This window comes from Copadichromis virginalis, linkage group LG14 (genome assembly GCF_057382275.1).
Source record: "Copadichromis virginalis isolate Kocher_CV1m ecotype Utaka linkage group LG14, C_Virginalis_male_GT1.1, whole genome shotgun sequence".
Taxonomy (NCBI): domain Eukaryota; kingdom Metazoa; phylum Chordata; class Actinopteri; order Cichliformes; family Cichlidae; genus Copadichromis; species Copadichromis virginalis.
In genome coordinates this window covers 42108810-42127967 of record NC_140631.1, presented here as the reverse complement: position 1 = coordinate 42127967, position 19158 = coordinate 42108810, and the positions used below count along the sequence as shown (strand labels likewise).

Below are 19158 nucleotides of genomic sequence, written 5' to 3'. Positions count from 1 at the left end.
CTGACCGCCCTTGACCACCAGAGTGCAAGTGAGATTTAGCTTGTTTTCCCATCAATGGATATAAATCAAAATGATCATTCTTACTGAATTCATATTAAACGTAATCTTCCTTACTGTGTTGGTGTGTGTATATGTAACCCACATAAGACAACGTATGAGTGACACGTCTGCCTTGAATTGAATGTTTGTTTGGGGATTAGCTGCTGACCCATCATCTGTTTATGATTTTTATGTTGGGAACTTTACCCTCTGAGGTCCACGTTACACCCTGCACATAAACATGGGAAGTACCGTCAGGGAAAACATATTTGAACCCCTGCTGATTTTATAAGTTTGTCCAGTGACGAAGAAACGACCCGTCAGACACGGAGAGTTGAGTTGATGCCAAAGAGCTTGAATTTGGTCTCATCTGACCACAATGCTTTCACCCGCCTCCTCTGAATCACTGAGATATTCAGTGGCTTCAAACAGGCCTGTGTGTGCGTTCTCCAGCAAGGCGACCTTGAAGACACTGCAGGATTTCGGTCCTTTCTACCAACTGTTTTCTTCGAGGTGGTTCTGGGCTGGTTCCACAAGCTTCTAATTATCATTGAAACTCCACGTGGTGAGATGTTGCGTGGACCTCGAGACTGAGGCAGTTATTTTATGGTTCTTCCATTTGCGAATAATCGCACCAAGTATTGTCACCTTCTAACTCAGCTGCTTTGTGGTGGTTTTGTAGCCCAGTCCAGCCTTGTCTAGGTCCACAATCTTGTCCCTGAAATCCTTGGAAAGCTCTTTGGTCTTGGCCATGCTGCAGAGTTTGGATAGATTGATTGCTTCTACGGGCAGCTGTCTTTCATACAGGTAACAAGTTGAGGCTCCCAGTGTATAAAATACACCTGGGAGCCAGAAATCTTACTGGTTTATAGAGGGTTCAAATACTTCCAAATATTTCCTTCATGAAAATGCAAATTAACTTATAACTTTTTTGAAATTCATTTTTCTGCCTTCTCTCACTGTTCAAATAAACCTACCATTGAAACTATAGACGGATCATTTCTTTGTTAGTGGCAAACTCACAAAATCACTTCAGATAACGTTTCCCTGACTCTATGCTTTTAATTTGTCCTCCAACTGCCAAAACTTTGGAGAACAACCAACCTGAGGTCTCAGTGGTCACTGGTGATGACAACAACCACTTTTTGGTACCTTTATGGGTTTTGTTAAAAAAGTGTTGTGACGATTAGCACTGTTGCCCTGGAGTTGTCTTTATCTCTCACCAGCTGTGTTGTGTTTGGATCACACAGTTTGCTGAGGATGTTTGTTTATGATAACAACTTTCTGTTTGATTGAGTTACCTTTGGTCCCGGCATCCCAGGAGGTCCTGATGGTCCTGCTCGTCCTTTAATGCCAAAGCTAGGTAGACCGGGGGCTCCTGGGAAACCCTTCACTCCTGAGATAATATAGAAGTTGTTCACTAAAATGATGATAGCTGTTGTAACCCTGTGAGCTCAGAGCATCTAACTCTATGACATCATGGTTTTTGTTTTTTTCTTTGCTAAACTGTAAAACATAGAGTTAGGGTTAGGAAGGAGGTTCATTCTCAACATTCAGAATAATTCAAGATTAGTTCATGTAAAAACTGTTCCTGAACTGACCTTTGACCCCTGGGAAGCCTGGAGGTCCCTGGACTGAAAATCCTTTATCTCCCTTTTCTCCCTTTGAACCACAAGCTCCTTTTGGTCCTTTAGGTCCCACGGCACCTGAGACCAGCAGAGGACAGGTGAATCAGAGTGTGCATCTCCAGCAGGTGGAATCGCGTGATGTGCTCTTTCTGAAACGCTGTAACCACATTTACGCATCTAATTCATCCACTGTTATCTCCTTCAGTGCCACGTGCCAACCTAACTCTAAGCAGATGCTTACTCTGGATGGCATTACCTTGGCCTCCAGTAACGCTGTGAGGAACCTTGGAGTCATTTTTGACCAGGACATGTCCTTCAACGCACATATTAAACAAATATGTAAGACTGCTTTCTTCCATTTGTGCAACATCTCTAAAGTTAGAAATATCCTGTCTCAGAGTGACGCTGAAAAACTAGTTCATGCATTTATTACTTCCAGGCTGGACGACTGTAATTCATTATTATCAGGATGTCCAAAAAACTCCCTGAAAAGCCTTCAGCTGATCCAAAATGCTGCAGCAAGAGTCCTGACAGGGACTAGAAAGAGAGAGCAGATTTCTCCTGTTTTGGCTTCCTGTTAAATCCAGGATTCAAAATCCTGCTGCTCACATACAAGGTCTTAAATAATCAGGCCCCATCTTATCTTAATGACCTTGTAGTACCATATCAGCCTATTAGAGCACTTCGCTCTCGCTCTGCAGGCCTACTTGTTGTTCCTAGAGTATTTAAAAGTAGAATGGGAGGCAGAGCCTTCAGTCTGTTGTTGTGATTTGTTGCTGAAAAATAGATGTAGGCTGCCGGGGATTCCCATGATGCACTGGGTGTTAACAGACCTCTCTGCATTGAATCATATCGGTTTTTGATCTCTGTCTCTCTTCCACAGCATGTCTTTATCCCGTTTTCCTCCTTTGTAAGATCGTTCTTGACGTATGTTCTAAGTTCTGTGTTAGCGTTCCTTGAGCCCGGTTCCTTGGTTTCTCCTCGTCCCTGTGTTTCCTCCCTTCACGTTCCCGTGTTTCATTCATTCGTCTCCCCAGTCTGTCGTGTCTCCGTGTCTGTTTCTTTCCCAGTTACTTCCTGTTTTTTAAGGGTTTTTTCCTTCCCACTGTTGCCAAAGCGCTGGCATACATTGGCTCATATGATTGTTGGGGTTTTCTGTTTTCTTTGAATTACTGTAGGGCGTTTACCTTCCAACACAAAGCACCTTGAGGTAACAGTTGTGGTGATTTGGTTCTATATAAAGCTCTCTGGGTTTGTCACTAAAACATAAATGGACACATTTGTTTGTCTCACCTTCTGGTCCAGAGACTCCAGATAAACCTTTCTGTCCTTTCTGACCTGGATCTCCTGGAGAGGCAATCATATTTCCTTGTGCACCTTTTTCACCTGAAACAAGAAACAGACTGTTAGCTTTGCATCTGATCCCCCTCCTCTCAAATTCAGACTATTCCTGGGCAGATTTACCTTTTTGTCCAGGTTGTCCTCGCTCTCCATGGTCTCCCATGTTGCCTTTACTTCCTGGAGGCCCTGGCTCGCCAATACCAAGAGGTCCTGAAGGTCCCATCTGCCCTGTGGGTCCCCTGGGACCAGGGGACCCACACAAGCCCCTGTCTCCTTTTTGCCCCAGCGGTCCCTGAAGGAGAGAACAACAAACCATCTTCACAGAATCACACTTGACCCCAGAAACGGTTAAAACTTGATGGTTTCTTCCTAAAAGCCACCATCAACAAGGCACTAACTGTGGCTCCATCTAGTGGTAGAATTTGAACATAACAACACAACATAAAGTGCTTTGAGGCAACAGTTGCTGTGAGTCGGCACTAAATAAATAAAATGTAAAAACGTTATAAACAGCAGGTGTTTGCGCTCTGCGCTGTGGTTAAGGCTCCGGATTTTAGAACAAATGTTTTAGCTGATCAAAGACGCACACGACTAATCCAAATTTACTGACTTGTACCAAACTGTGGGCTCTCCCCTCACACCACAAAGAGCCTTTTTGCCAGCTAGCAGCCTAAATACAACAAATGTTATTGGTTCTGCCATCTTTACACACCAATGATTTTCATACTCTAAGTCAGAATAAAGTTTTACTATAAAATAGTGTTTCAAGTAAAACTAGATGAGGGTGGAGGCTATATTCTCCCTCATGCAACCTGCAGGAAGGACGCCTGTGTTGCAGTTGGGATCTAACTTTATGATTTTATGAATCCATCTGTGAATGTGGAACAAGGAGAGAATCATAGTCAGACGCAGTCTTATTATCAGTTCAGTTGGTTAACTGATACATTATTTTGTAATATATAGCAAAGCAGTACTGTGCAAAAGTCTTGAGTCACTCCCTGTTGTTTTCCTTGTTTTTGCAGGAAAATGGAAAATACGTGCAGAGATTTATTGAATTGTGCAAACATACAAAAAATTCCAATATAATTGAAACGAGCTTGAAAGTGAATATTTGTTATGACCGCCTTTATTCTTCAGCAGTGTGAACTCTAAGAAGCGAGGCTGCCATATCGCGCCGTCGGCCCCTCTGGCCAGCACCAGCAGGCGGCAGGTGAACGACCAGGACAGACAGAGCTGGGGATCGAACCGGTTACAAGATGAGCTTCCCAAGCCCCTGAACCACAGTCGCCCCGATAGTTCTCCAGGCTTCTCCAGGACATTCTCACATCTTTGGATGTTTCTGCCTGTCTGGATGAGCCCACGCTGCTTCAATGATGCTGAGGTCCGGGCTCTGGGGAGGCCGATCCATGTCTTGTTGAATCAGCTTGCTGTGGTTTGGGATCATTGACGTGCTGAACAATGAAGCTGTGGCCATAAAGATGGTTCAGAGGGTATTTTGTGGTGAATCGAAACCTGATGGTACTTTTCTGGACTCATAATTTCATCAATTCTGACAAACCTCCAACACGACTGGCTTAAAATGTACAAGTCTGAATCCTTGCAAACAAAATCAAAAGAAATGAGACTTGAGGCACAAGACTTGTACATCTGATCCACACAAAGTAAAGTAAACTCCCTCAGTTACTTACAGTACTGAGTAAATACATTCGAGTCTGCGGCAGACTGAAGAAAACCGTGATTACTCACATCGTCTCCTTTTGCTCCCTGAAGACCTTTTGATCCTTGAACTCCTGGAGGTCCATCACTTCCCTGGGATCCCAGTTGTCCCGGATCTCCCAGTGATCCCTCCTCACCCTTCTGCCCCACCCTCGTCATGATGCCTGGGTCACCAGGAGGTCCTGGGAACCCCCGGTAGCCAGGGAACCCCAGTGAACCCTGATAACAAGTGAGGTTCAAACAGTATGTGAAACTGACTCACACTTACTCATAATTACAGGATCTACTGGCAACAGTCAAAGTTTGAGGGTCCCAGAAGGTTTGGGTTCAGCCCATATGAGGGGATGAAATCTGTACACGCTGAGGCGATGCTTCCCTCACCTGTGGACCAGGTTGTCCTCCAGGACCTTTCACTCCTTTGCCACCTTTAAATCCAGGAAAACCAGCTGAGCCTGGAACCAGACATCACAGAGGTAGACAGTTAAGATGAGTTATTTATGACATTATTATGTATTTAAAATATCATGGTTTCCATTGTGTGGCAGCTAGGATTATATCAAACAACTAAAAACTAACATTTCATCTGTTAACTTGGCTAACACAGGTGCTGCTGTTCTTACCTGGCAGCCCGATATCCCCTTTCTCTCCTTTTGTACCTGGGGGTCCAGGCTCAGTGGAATTAACAGGACAGGTAAAACACATCTGCCCCTTCTCACCTAGTAAACACCAAGCAGTCGGTTTTTAAATGAATCATGACAAACGCACCAGGAAGTCAAACTTCTTAGAAAATAAACAAAGAAAAAACTGTACTATGGAAAATATTTCTGGATTTTATTTAAACAGGTTTATTGTATCAGTAGTAATAAAGCTGTGATGAGTCTGGATGAAAAACCCGAGTTTATTTTGTGGTTGGCTTTGTCTCAACATAAACAGGACGACTTTGATGTCTTTGGTTTGGCTCAGCTGTACTGAAAGAGATTTCTCAAGTTTTATTTTGGGTCTTCAAAAATCAAACATCTCATTCCCACCTCCATGTAGAAATTCTTCGCATTAAACCCTGATGTGAAACACGTGTCCACATCGGGCCAAACAAACATGACGTTTATATCACATGACGCTAGGGATGGGTACCGGTATCATGGCACCGGTTCTGACATAAACAATAGTAACCAGACCGAAAAGCAGCGCACATTTCGGTGCTGTATTTTTTCCTGAGCTGTGATTCACTTTGGATTCTAGCCAATCATTTTACGTTTCCGAGGATAGTAGGCGGGGCCAGGTACGTACGTTCTTTTAGAGCAGCGCTAAAAACGCCCAAGGCGAAGCGGTCAAAGTCTGGCTGTACTTCACAGCAAAAGATGCAAACTCAGCAGCAACAAGTGCTTTAAGCTGATACTGTGATACTGTCAAAGGAGGTAACACCTCGAATCTGATGAAACACCTGGCGACGCATAGCGTTTTTTTAAAAAGCCCAGAAATGCGCCGTATTTGATAGCTTGCTGCGAGACCTCACACCGAGCACATCTACTGCGGGTGTGGTGCCTGTTATCGACCCGGATTTAGCAACATCCCCCAAGAACCCGAAGAGGAGAGTCCTGGCCCCTAGCCCTGCCAGTGTAGCAGAAATGATGAGGATGATGATGCAGCAGCAGCCGTTCTTCTCTGCGTGAGTAGCTTCATGTTGTTCGCGTGTAATTTACTTTGAGTAGGCTAACCACGTTATTACATTAATGCATGTAAGGTGAACTAGCAAACATCATCATAGCTACATGCGGCTGTCCTCTTGTTTGATGGCAGATGCTCCCTTCACCCTGGCTAAAAAGGCTAAAATGACCAAAGAAAAAGTGGAAAACAGTTAAACATGAGAGGTTTTGGACAAAGTTTGTGTTTTTTCCATTGTTTAAGCACTGCTTCCAGCCAAGAGTGATACCATATATGCCCCATAGCTGCAGAAAAGGCTAACATTGTTATCTTTTTACAAAAAACAGCTGAACATGAGAGGTTTTTGGACCAATTTTGTGTTCTCCATTCTTTAAGCACTGGTTTGAGCACCGGCACCGTTTCAAAAGTACCGGTTTGGCACCGGTATCGGATAAAACCTAAACGATACCCATCCCTACATGATGCACAACTCCAGCTCTCTCACCCTTCTGTCCTCTCATGCCTTTTTCTCCAAGAGGTCCCATCGAGCCCTTCAAACCTTTAGGTCCTGGCAGTCCTGCGCCTCCCTCGAGGTAGTCTGGCAGTTACAAGAGACACATTAAACCAGACGGACTTTCAGCAGCTGGTAGTGCTGCGGTTCAGTAATGTACTCTTTTAATTTCTCGTCTTTATTCTCTTTAAGCTTCAAAGACAAACGTCAGAGGGTCCGGGATGCTTCCCTGAGGGACACCACATGTTTAAAATGAAACATCACCTGGTATTCCTGGTTCTCCGGGCTCTCCGATAGCACCCTGAAGTCCTGGCTTTCCAGTCAGGCCTGTGGGGCCAGCAGTGGAGGGGCCCTCTTCTCCTCGGTCTCCTTTTGGTCCAAATGATCCAGGTGGTCCCTGTATCCCCGGAGGACCAGGTAAAGGAACACCTGGAGTGGAGGATGGCAGACAGTCACCAAAGAACAGCTTCTGATAACCTTGAATATTATAAATTATTATATAATTATATTTCTTTGTGCCTGAGTAAAGTGTCAGCCTTTAAAAAGGCTTTTATTTTGGAAACGGGCACCAGCAGCTATTTTTTTTTCAGCTGCAGCTAAACAGACAATATCAGACAAGACTGACGAAAACAGAATAAATTTTCATTTTATATATATAATAGATAATAATAATAATAATAATATATGTTTCCCACCAAGTGAAGTCTCACGGTTTCTCTGTTGAAACCTTTTTCATTTTGATCAAAACATTCCAAAAATATCAGCAATCAAATAAAGTTGCAGGAAATCTGGTGGATGTCGGGTGTAATCCATCCACTGCAGTTTAGCCAGCTTGAACTAAAAGACACTGTTACTTTCACCATCAGTCATATTCGGCAGCACAGGCCTGTTTTGGAGCGAGACCCCAGCAGAGCAAAGCTGTAGCCAGACTAACGCAGCTTAGATACAAAGGTGGTCTCTGGATTAACACCATGATGGATTACATGAGGGACAGAGCGAGAGAATAGTCAGACTTTACCTGGCTCGCCCTTTTCTCCAGGTAAACCGATGTATCCTGAAACAGGTGAGAGAAAAAGTCTGAAATGATAGCGGCATGAACCTCTCAATGTAATCTGATTACAAACACAACTCAGGTCGTTGCTTTGACAGTCACAGAATATAAGTATATAACATACAGTATAATATAAATATAATATTTCATAAGTAAAACATTACTTGGGAAATTAAATTCACCTTGTACTCCAGAAGCTCCTGGGGGCCCCCGGGGCCCGGGAAAACCAGGCTGGCCTTTCAGATAAATCCTCTTCCACACCATCTGGTTTATAAAAAAGTTAAAAGTAACACAAACACAGATTATGGATTCAAAACCAAGCATCAACCTTCAGGGCTGAAAAATGAAGTCTGAAAACCTGCAGTTCCTCTAATGTCCATTTGGGGCTGACTCCAAAACGGAGCCAGTCCTCATGGACTCAAGACTTAGTGCTTCACAGGCCCCGCCCCCCTTAGCAAGAGGAACCCCCCACCCCCGCGACTTGAAATAGTATCATTTCTCTATTGAATTGTTATTTTAAGTACATCTCTGCATGACATTGTTTCCTTATTAACTTTAAAGACAACAAAAAAGAAAAAGGAAAGAAAAACTGATCAACTTAAAACAAACTGTACCTTTATTAGAAAGTGCATGTACTAGTACTGCAGCTCTCTAAACTACATTTAACGTGCATCAGTTTGGCAGTGAAGGCGAGCGCTGCACACGCATCATCGCACCGGCATCCCACCTGTGGGGGTGGAGGGGGTGGTTGCCCCACTATTTGAGAAGGACTGCACTAACTTTAGACGATCTGGCAACTGTTCCTGTGATATGTACAGAAAAAAGAGACTCACATCTCCCGGAGTGCCCGGACGACCACGGTCACCTTTCTCTCCCTGGAAACATAAACAGTACCGTAAAATGACACCGCGCTGGCTGCAGCACTGCAGTAATGCAGTAATGCATTCTGTGTCTCATCCAGTACTCACCATGTCTCCATCGACACCTGGAGGTCCGAGAAACCCAGGATCTCCCGGGTCTCCCTGTAGACATACAGATTTAAACACAGATATATAAACTTAAATGTTTTTATAAGTGAAAGTTCTGATGTCTTTTATCATGACAAGTCCAGCAAATTAACTAGAGCTGGTAGATAAAGGGACAGGATTAGCATGGTGGCGGTAGCATCACGCTGTGGGCTGTTTGCTGCCAGTGCTTCTGGTACACTGCACACAGTGGATGGTATAATGAAGGAGGAGGCCTTCCTGTTTTATTTTGATAGTCTCAAGTGGGCCAAATGTTGAAAACAAACTGACCCAGCGGGTTGTTACCTGTTCTTCAAGCTCTCCACGGAGTCCATCCTTCCCTGGTTTACCCTGAAACACAAACATGTTCCAGGTTTATATTCCTATAAAGAAATGTGACTTAAAATTGAAGACGGGACTACATGTCTTTGTTGTTCCTACCAGGGAGCCAGTGTCACCTTTCTCCCCCTTCTCTCCTTTAATCCCCAACCTCCCAGGGTTACCCTGGAGGAGAAAACAAAAGCGCTCATCACTTAAAAATAAAAATTCACAGAATAATAATTTACAGTTTTTTTGGCTTAAAAAAAGTTTATGATTAGCCCAGGCCAACAATTTGACACTTACGCGACGACCAGGACAACCTTTTTCTCCACTGTCACCTGGTTCTCCCTGTAAAACAAAAGCACATCAGAGAAGCCCAAGAGAAACTGACAAAGTGACAGACAGACAGAGCGACAGACAGAGCGACAGACAGACCCACAGAGCGACAGACAGACCCACAGAGAGACAGACAGACCCACAGAGAGACAGACCCACAGAGCGACTGACAGACCCACAGAGAGACAGACAGACCCACAGAGACAGACAGACCCACAGAGACAGACAGACCCACAGAGCGATTGACAGACCCACAGAGAGACAGACCCACAGAGCGACTGACAGACCCACAGAGAGACAGACAGACCCACAGAGACAGACAGACCCACAGAGACAGACAGACCCACAGAGCGATTGACAGACCCACAGAGAGACAGACCCACAGAGCGACTGACAGACCCACAGAGAGACCCACAGAGACAGACAGACCCATAGAGAGACAGACAGACCCACAGAGAGACTGACAGACCCACAGAGCGACTGACAGACCCACAGAGAGACAGACAGACCCACAGAGACAGACAGACCCACAGAGAGACTGACAGACCCACAGAGAGACAGACAGACCCACAGAGAGACTGACAGACCCACAGAGACAGACAGACCCACAGAGAGACTGACAGACCCACAGAGAGACAGACAGACCCACAGAGCGACAGACAGACCCCCTCAGAGACAGACAGACCCACAGAGCGACTGACAGACCCACAGAGAGACAGACCCACAGAGCGACTGACAGACCCACAGAGCAACAGACAGAACCACAGAGAGACAGACAGACCCACAGAGCGACTGATAGACCCACAGAACGACTGACAGACCCACAGAGCGACAGACAGACCCACAGAGCGACAGACAGACCCACAGAGCGACTGACAGACCCACAGAGAGACAGACAGACCCACAGAGCGACAGACAGACCCACAGAGAGACAGACAGACCCACAGAGCGACTGACAGACCCTCAGAGCGACAGACAGACCCACAGAGCGACTGACAGACCCACAGAGAGACAGACAGACCCACAGAGCAACAGACAGACCCACAGAGAGACAGACAGACCCACAGAGAGACTGACAGACCCCCTCAGAGACAGACAGACCCACAGAGCGACTGACAGACCCACAGAGCGACAGACAGACCCACAGAGCGACAGACAGACCCACAGAGAGACTGACAGACCCCCTCAGAGACAGACAGACCCACAGAGCGACTGACAGACCCACAGAGCGACTGACAGACCCACAGAGAGACTGACAGACTCCCTCAGAGACAGACAGACCCACAGAGCGACTGACAGACCCACAGAGCGACAGACAGACCCACAGAGAGACTGACAGACCCCCTCAGAGACAGACAGACCCACAGAGAGACAGACAGACCCACAGAGCGACAGACAGACCCACAGAGCGACTGACAGACCCACAGAGAGACTGACAGACCCCCTCAGAGACAGACAGACCTTCAGCTCTTTGGGTCCCTCGGCATACAGTTTGATTCCTTTTGGCCCAGGAACTCCTGGAGGTCCCCGGTCACCCTAAAACCAAACACAGCTGATGGTGGTGAAGGTGAAAGGGATGGTGATGAAGATGATGGCGTTTCACAGGTTAGACACAGTATAAAACCAGAGCACGTCGTAGTTTGTAAATGCAGACCATACTCCCATCCCCACCTTCTGTCCTTGTGGACCTGGGATCACTGGACTGGGACCTTCCTGACCCTGAACCAAAAACAGAGACAGAAGTTACTTCATGGTTTCCGTGTTAACGTATGACTGGTGCTGTCACATGAACCACCACAGCAGCTTCTCCCAAAAAACAAAAACGAAACCAAAAGCGAATCCTGACGTCAAGCCAAGTGTGTAAGAATCGTTTTTCTGAATCAGAAACTGCTCCTAGTTCAGTTTACTGTTACCCCACTAACCTTTTCTCCTCTCAACCCTGGAAGACCTGGAATTCCCTGGAAAAAAAAAAAAACATGAGATGTCAGCTCCCTGAACTACTGAGCGCAATTAATGTTTGAATAAGGTGGATGTTCAAAGCATACAGGAAATCCATCGAATCCTGGTGATCCTGTCACGCCGGGTTCACCTGGATCCCCACTGAGCCCCTGGAACACACAAACAGTTCCACAGCCAGTCAGAGCAAACTTTATACCAGCTAATCTGATGATAATGCTCATGATAGAAAGCATCTTAAGATTGAACAGAATTTGGTCCAGCCGGCTGGATTCAGTCTGCGAACCAACTGATCAGACTGTTCAAAATGATCAAGCAAGGCAGGGATCGGCAGCCCTGGCACGCGTGCCCAGGATTGCCGAAGGGTTAACTGATGGCATGACCACAGCTGGATTGGCCATCAGGCATACCGGGTATTTGCTCGGTGGGTCGACGGTGATTTTTCGTTTTTATGGGCCGATGACTTTTTTTATTTTATTTTATTTTTGTAACGGTATAAACAGTGAGAGGTGGTGGATTGGCCAGATGCTGGTCGATGTGTAAAAATAACTCAGTTGTTTGCTGGTGGCTGTGGCGGAGCTTCCACTGAGGCAACAGGTGGATGAGGGAAGGGGAGGCAGGAGGAGGAGGAGAGACCCGAGGCGGCCGCCGCTCGCTCTGAGTGTCAGGTGAACTGAACTTCAGGTAAGAAGTTATGACCTGCAGTCTGTCTGGGTCAGATATAAACCAAGTTTAGTTTATTTTCATTGTGCTGACTTTTTACAGTCAGTTACAATAACTCGTACTGCGTGAGCTAGCATGACGAGTTTCTATACAGCTGGGTGGGTGCTATGATGTCACTGATAGTGAACTTTATTTTATTCATAAGGTCAGTTAGTAGAGTTGCCAACCGTCCCGTAAAAAGACGGAATCGTCTCGTATTCAGAGAAATTATTACGCGTTTTGTGTTGAGCTGAGAAGGAACAGTTTGTCCCGAACTTCAGCTACAATGAAACAGACACAGAGCTGGAGTTATTCTGTCGTTACGCTGCAGCTGCCTCTTCTTCTTCAGGCAGCCTCTGAATGCTGGACACTCGGAGACCACAGATCACATTAACATGTGTGTCTCTGTATTAACAAACATGCCATATTGGCTCATTTTATTTTTCTTATCATTGTTGTGAGGAGACCAGAAATAGCATTTGTATTTTCTGTTGTACAGTTCATTTGCTGTTATGGATAAAAAGTCTTTTTTTGTTTCAAAATAGCTGATAACTATTCGCTGACAGCTGCCAACATCTGCGAACAAACATGATTCTATATAGTTGTTCTATATAGTGTGTAACTGTTAATATAGAGCATTATTAAATTTGTTGCTAATGCATCATATGGCACACGGACTGCTGAGCAAATTTTAGATCCACTCGTCATCAGAAAGGTTGCTGACCCCTGCTATAAAGGGTTTGGTGGAGACATTCATTTGGAAAACGATGAACTTCACTTGATTTTATTCTTTATTTCATAAAAATCAAATATCTGACTGTGGCGCCTTTTGGTCCCGGTGGTCCTCGTGCTCCTTTTATATCCTGAGTCTCGGGGAACACTCTCGTCTCTCCCTGAAACAGAGTCAGAGGAACCTTTGTCAAAAGAAACCATCACAGATCAAATCAGCCATCTTCAAATCCATCTTCTTCATTACAGCATTCAGGTGTCAATGCTTACCTTCATGCCCCGAGGACCATCACGCCCCTGAAACACGTGAACACTCACAGCTTTAGCTTCACACACACAGTTAGCTTAGCCTATTTTTAACTGTGTATAGACAGTGACTCACCCGCCTGCCTGCAGGTCCAGGAAGTCCAGGATGCCCTGGAAAACCAGCATCCCCCTGAAAGACATGAGTCACATTTGTGTGTGTGGGTACGATCGGATGATTCATTTTGATAGGAAACACTCTCCGAGACTGCTTTTGATGCTGATCACAGCCTGGAAAGCTTTGGAAAACCTGAAAGTCCTTGATATGTGTTGTTCAAAAATGATCGTGACTCTACACAAGTATATCTCCCTGCCCAGTGTTATTGCCGTAACTAGCTTTTTAAACAGCTTGTCAAAAAGATGAAAAAGTTCAATTTAATTGTTGGCAAGTTCCTGTAAAGGTTTCAGAGTAACAGCCTTGAACATACTGGGTAAGCCAGCTTCTGTGTTTATAATAAGCCACCACAGGATTAATCATGGTCACCGCGGCTTCTTTTCTGCAGCTTTAACCTGCATGTGTGGATGGTGGCTGATTTCTGGAAGCGTTTCTGAGCGCGTGCACTAATTTCCAGCTGCAGTTAATGCCGTGCTGCGTGAAGGCCTGACGATCACGCACATCCAACACTGATTCTCAGCCTTAGAATCTTTTAACGTTTTGTTGACGAGATATTTAACATCCGCATCATTGTTTTCATTGACATTCAAACATTGTGAAATAGTTTGCAGATCTAGTTTTTTGCAGGTTGATGCACCTCTGCATCTGCAAAACGTTCTTCTTTGCCTGTTGTCCCTCCAGCTGTTTCATTTTAGTATCAGCGGCTGTGACGGACTTTTATTGCCTTTTTCAGACAAATTCAAAATGAAAACGCTAAATTCTCTTAGTTTTGCTCTGTTGTGAATAAAATGTGCATCTGTAACATTTGCAAATCACTGTTTTTTTACAGTTTTCCACAGCTGGTCTATAACTAGCTGCAGGGATGAGAGTGTGAGGCTCAGGCGGTTATACATCGGCGAGCACAGGAAGAGAGGAATATAAAACTCCGGAGATGAGAGAAAAAAAGATTATTCGATCTGCCTTCTGCCAAGCCATCATTTCTACCTTCGTCCCGTTGCATCCTGGGATTCCTGGTTGACCGAGCGGTCCTTCGTGTCCGTGCAGTCCCTGAGAAATAAATGCATCCAGAAATGTATTAAATGTTAAGTTAAACTTTATTATCATCATTACATATTCTTCATGTTACTTCCATACGTACTAGGATCTAATAGGTATGGAGCCTACAGTCTACTGTGCTGTATGTTTAATGTGTTCTGTGTGTGGTGAGCGTCCGTACCGGCAGTCCCGGAGGTCCTGGGAAACCTGGTTCTCCCTGCAAACCCTGATGGTTTGAGAAGTTCAGAACAACGTCAGCAGGACATTTTTTGGTAAATGTGTCTGAAATGATGCTAAAATCAGGGAAAGTTTAAGCTTAAAAAAATCAAAATGACCTCCCCCACTACTAGCTGCCAGCTGGCTTCACCTGAACCTCTGGGCCGTGTTTGTGCTGTTGGAACCTATCGGAGCATTTTTAATGACCAATAACTCGGCCGCTGTGAGGTTACTGTAGCAACAGACCGTCTACGAAGGCTGAGCGAGAGCTTAGGTGAAGCTTGAGCATTTATCTGGATGGTAGTGAGCTCTGATTAGCATTAGCATCTGTGCCAGCTTGTTTTATCTGATAACTGAGCTTTCATCCAGATACGGTCCCATCTATGACTCTGACGTGGAAGCAGCCAAAACAGGAAAGGTTCAGTGGGATAAACAGTAAAGGCCGTCATACCCGGGAACCCTTCAGACCCGGACTTCCTGCAGGTCCCAGTTCACCCTAAGCAAAAGAAGAAGAAAACATTAAATGATCTCCATTCAACTCTGGGTTCACAGTGAGAAAGCTGTGACATGGTCAATGATCAGGAATCAGAGCAGCATCAGGACCTGACACGTCATGTGACTGAGCTGTCATGTGACTGCTCCAAACAGAAAGTAGTGATTGAGTCAGACTCACTCTCACCTCCTCCTCAGTTTTACACTAAAACACAGCGTTTATTTTCACGAGTGTGAAACTGACCACGTACTGAAATGTGATTTTAAACCTACAAACTTGGATGTTTAATGACGGGATTTCCATTTAAAAAGAAACTTTGTGATAAAATGTAATATAATAAAAACAAGTGTAAAGAGGACTGTGCAGGGACTCGATATGACAATAAGAAGAAGAAAGAGGAGATGTCTGTTACCTTTTCTCCTAGTTTGCCCTGATCGCCCTCTTTTCCAGGATAGCCAACGTTTCCAGGAAGACCAGTTTCCCCGGGGAAACCTTTTTCACCCTGTTGACAGAATCAGAGAGTTCAGGTAAGTCAGCTCACCTGCTGTCCACAGAGGGGCAGCAGAGAGCAGCAGAGAGCAGCAGAGTCGATCCTGGTTGTGGCCTCCGGGCACTCAGGTGCCGGGAATAACAAAGGGACATTTCACGCTCAGCAGAGAGGAACCGGCCTTTCTTTCTTTCTCCTCGTGAACACGCCCGTGATCGCAGAGCTCACACCTGGGTGGTCTCAGGTGCGTGAGACACAAAGGACCGCAGAGTTACCTGCAGCCCGGCTCCGACCTGCACGCTCTTGTGAGCCGCAGCTCGGAGACTTGACGCCATTTAAAGCAGCAAAAACTGAAAAGTTTGTTTCAGGCGAAATCACAAAATCATGAAAAACAACCCGATCCGAGCTGGAACTGGTAAACTGATCACATCAGAGGATCAGAGACCACATCAGCAGCCCTTCATCACCTGGCACATCCATCAGCTCCGCTCTATTTTCCTCCATAATAATCGGAGGGAGGGGCTACTGCAAGATATTCATCAGCGATTGGCCGACGCCTCCTCTGTGAATCTGACATCGGCGCTCCATGATGGGGAACGTCCCGGTTTCCAAAATGCATCCGGAGGAGAGAGGAGGCCGCAGGAGGATGCACAAGTGTGTCCTATCTGCAGGTCGTTCTAACATGGACACTGAAAAGGGGCGTGGCACGCAGCTGGAATACAAAAACCACAGAGCGAGCTGCACTCATTGGTCGGAAACAACAGACAAAACTTCACCAAAGATGAAAAATGAAGCCACTTCAGAGCTGCAAGAACCAGCAGGGATGTAGATCTAAGACCCGTCAGACTGGTCAGCATCAGTTTCATAAAATGATTGAATATGACAGGTGTGTGCTCAGGTGTGGATTTATTGTAAGTGTGTATGGCCACTTTAGATCAAACTTTATATCTATATGCAGTATATAAAGTTTATATCTAAACCCGCAGTCATCACCGCTGCTTCCTGAGCTGCTCTGCAGGTCCTGCAGCAGCTGCAGCGTGTTTGTGGCTGAAAGGCTGCTCCAGGATCAGCTGACTGACGTGGCCGTCTTTTCTGTACCTCGCAAAACTCTGCGGATACTTGTGCACTTTGTTTTGCATCCCTTCTGTCATCTTCCAGATCTTCTGGTGTCGCTGCTCAGAGCGCTCATTCTTCCCAGAGTTTCTCTGACTGGATTCTTTTAGGTTTTCAGCCTAATGACGGCCTCCTTCAGTCTGTTGGTCGTCACTCAAGGTTAAACAGTTTGGACTTGAGTTCGAGTTAATCTGCCACGAGACCATGAGTGTAGGGATGGGTACCGGTATCCGGTGTTCTGACATAAACGGTAGTAACCAGACCGAAAAGCAGCGCACATTTCGGTGCTTTTATTTCCTGAGCTGTGACACACTTTGGATTCTAGCCAATCATTTTACGTTTCCGAGGATAGTAGGCGGGGCCAGGTACGTACGTTCTTTTAGAGCAGAGCTACAGATTAAAAATGTCCAAGGCGAAGCGGTCAAAGTCTGGCTGTACTTCACAGCAAAAGATGCAAACTCAGCAGCAACAAGTGCTTTAAGCTGATACTGTGATACTGTCAAAGGAGGTAACACCTCGAATCTGATGAAACACCTGGCGACGCATAGCGGGGGTTTTAAGCCGAGAAATGCGCCGTATTTGAGAGCTTGCTGCGAGACCTCACACCGAGCACATCTACTGCGGGTGTGGTGCCTGTTATCGGACCCGGAGTTAGCAACATCCCCCAAAAACCCGAAGAGGAGAGTCCTGGCCCCTAGCCCTGCCAGTGTAGCAGAAATGATGAGGATGATGATGCAGCAGCAGCCGTTCTTCTCTGCGTGAGTAGCTTAATGTTGTTCGTGTGTAATTTACGTTGAGTAGGCTAACCACGTTATTACATTAATGCATGTAAGGTGAACTAGCAAACATCATCATAGCTACATGCGGCTGTCCTCTTGTTTGATGGCAGATACTCCCTTCACCCTGGCCAAAAAGGCTAAAATGACCAAAGAAAAAGAGGGAAACAGTTAAACATGAGAGGTTTAGGACAAAGTTTGTGTTTTTTCCATTGTTTAAGCACTGCTTCCAACCAAGAGTGATACCATATATGCCCCATAGCTGCAGAAAAGGCTAACATTGTTATCTTTTTACAAAAAACAGCTGAACATGAGAGGTTTTTGGACCAATTTTGTGTTCTCCATTCTTTAAGCACTGGTTTGAGCACCGTTTAAGCACCGGCACCGTTTCAAAAGTACCGGTTTGGTACCAGTATCGGATAAAACCTAAACGATACCCATCCCTACATGAGAGCAGAGCCCTCAGCTGGACACCTGCTGGTCACATGTTACCTGTGAGCCTCAGTGTAAAAACGGCTAAACCTACTTAATGCACTTCAGTAACACCTTCATTTAAATTGCATGTGGCAGAAACACAAGAGACTGATTCTGGTCCTGGTTCTGTGTCAGTGTGTTCAGGTGGAGACCTCACCTTCTGACCTTTGACCCCATCGCAGTGACACAAAGCCTTCCCGCTGCAGTGGCACACCTGCACAGATATGAGAGGAGTAGTTAACGATGTTTGAAGGCCTGATCTCTGTTTCCTACCCTGAGAATCTGCCGGCCTGCGGTTTTTCTTTCACAGTCACTGTTAGGCAAAGTTAGTCGACTCCAGCGTACTTACAGGGTAAGAAAGGGGAAACATCAGAAATTACTCAGTACTTTAAACTGCTTACAGTGTAACCATCTCTTCTTTCAGTTACACTTCTAATACTACATAAAATGTTGCCACAGCCTCGTGTGTCTTCTTGTTACCAGCTTGTATTCAGTGAGTATTTATAGGTAATAATCTAATAACAGGGTAAACAGCTGTGTTATAAAGTGCAGCTGTGACTGTTCTTCAGGACGTCGTCACACCCGCAGCCAAACCCATCACCTGTGATGTCACCGTCTTGATTTGTCTGCAGTGATTCCTGAGTGACTCACACACTCAGGAACATCTCCATCATGTGTCCTGCAGCTCGGCATCGTTTAGTCTGGCCTGACCTTAAACTCGGGTTGAAGCCTTTGTCTTTCTGCTGAGCATGTCCCGCCTGATTCTTTATCAGTCAGACATATTTCTGTGGGGTTAAACCCAAACACCTTCATGTAACCTGCAGGTGTAACTGTGGTCTTCCTGTGATAACCCGAACTAGCAGACAGCAGGGGGGAGCTCCGATATCATCTTATCTTTCATTCCTGTCTCACATCTACAAGACTGCCTCCATACGAGATGCCTCGACACGTTCTGGAGCAGGGGATGGTGGGTAATGTCCTGTAGCGCCGCGATCAGACGCAGAGCTGCAGACTAAGTGTCTGAAAATATATCAGATTATTTCCATTTGGAGTCAGGTGAACCCGAACCACCTGCACGGTCTTATCACGGCAGACCGACAGACGTTCACAGGTAATCTGACTGACTGCTTTTTGTGCGCTTCAGGAAGATTTTCCTCCGTGATTTTATCGT

At 45.6% G+C, this 19158-nt stretch overlaps 1 protein-coding gene across 1 annotated transcript in view; it reads right to left on the bottom strand.

The window, feature by feature from the left end:
- Nucleotides 1-19158, bottom strand: part of LOC146694723 (uncharacterized) — a 58346-nt gene that overhangs the window by 20292 nt on the left and 18896 nt on the right. Inside the window, exons 3-30 of the mRNA XM_085431014.1 lie at nt 18145-18201; nt 15550-15639; nt 15096-15140; nt 14610-14654; nt 14378-14440; nt 13358-13411; nt 13246-13272; nt 13065-13139; nt 11634-11696; nt 11511-11546; nt 11260-11307; nt 11050-11124; nt 9556-9600; nt 9373-9435; nt 9238-9282; nt 8896-8949; nt 8761-8802; nt 8110-8191; nt 7895-7930; nt 7141-7305; nt 6871-6963; nt 5345-5440; nt 5106-5176; nt 4755-4943; nt 3132-3300; nt 2961-3053; nt 1641-1745; nt 1341-1435 (exon numbers count right to left, since the gene is read on the bottom strand). Of these exons, the coding sequence (XP_085287140.1) occupies nt 1341-1435; nt 1641-1745; nt 2961-3053; nt 3132-3300; nt 4755-4943; nt 5106-5176; nt 5345-5440; nt 6871-6963; nt 7141-7305; nt 7895-7930; nt 8110-8191; nt 8761-8802; nt 8896-8949; nt 9238-9282; nt 9373-9435; nt 9556-9600; nt 11050-11124; nt 11260-11307; nt 11511-11546; nt 11634-11696; nt 13065-13139; nt 13246-13272; nt 13358-13411; nt 14378-14440; nt 14610-14654; nt 15096-15140; nt 15550-15639; nt 18145-18201 (2121 nt within the window). The remainder of the gene's footprint in view (nt 1-1340; nt 1436-1640; nt 1746-2960; nt 3054-3131; nt 3301-4754; nt 4944-5105; nt 5177-5344; nt 5441-6870; nt 6964-7140; nt 7306-7894; nt 7931-8109; nt 8192-8760; nt 8803-8895; nt 8950-9237; nt 9283-9372; nt 9436-9555; nt 9601-11049; nt 11125-11259; nt 11308-11510; nt 11547-11633; nt 11697-13064; nt 13140-13245; nt 13273-13357; nt 13412-14377; nt 14441-14609; nt 14655-15095; nt 15141-15549; nt 15640-18144; nt 18202-19158) is intronic.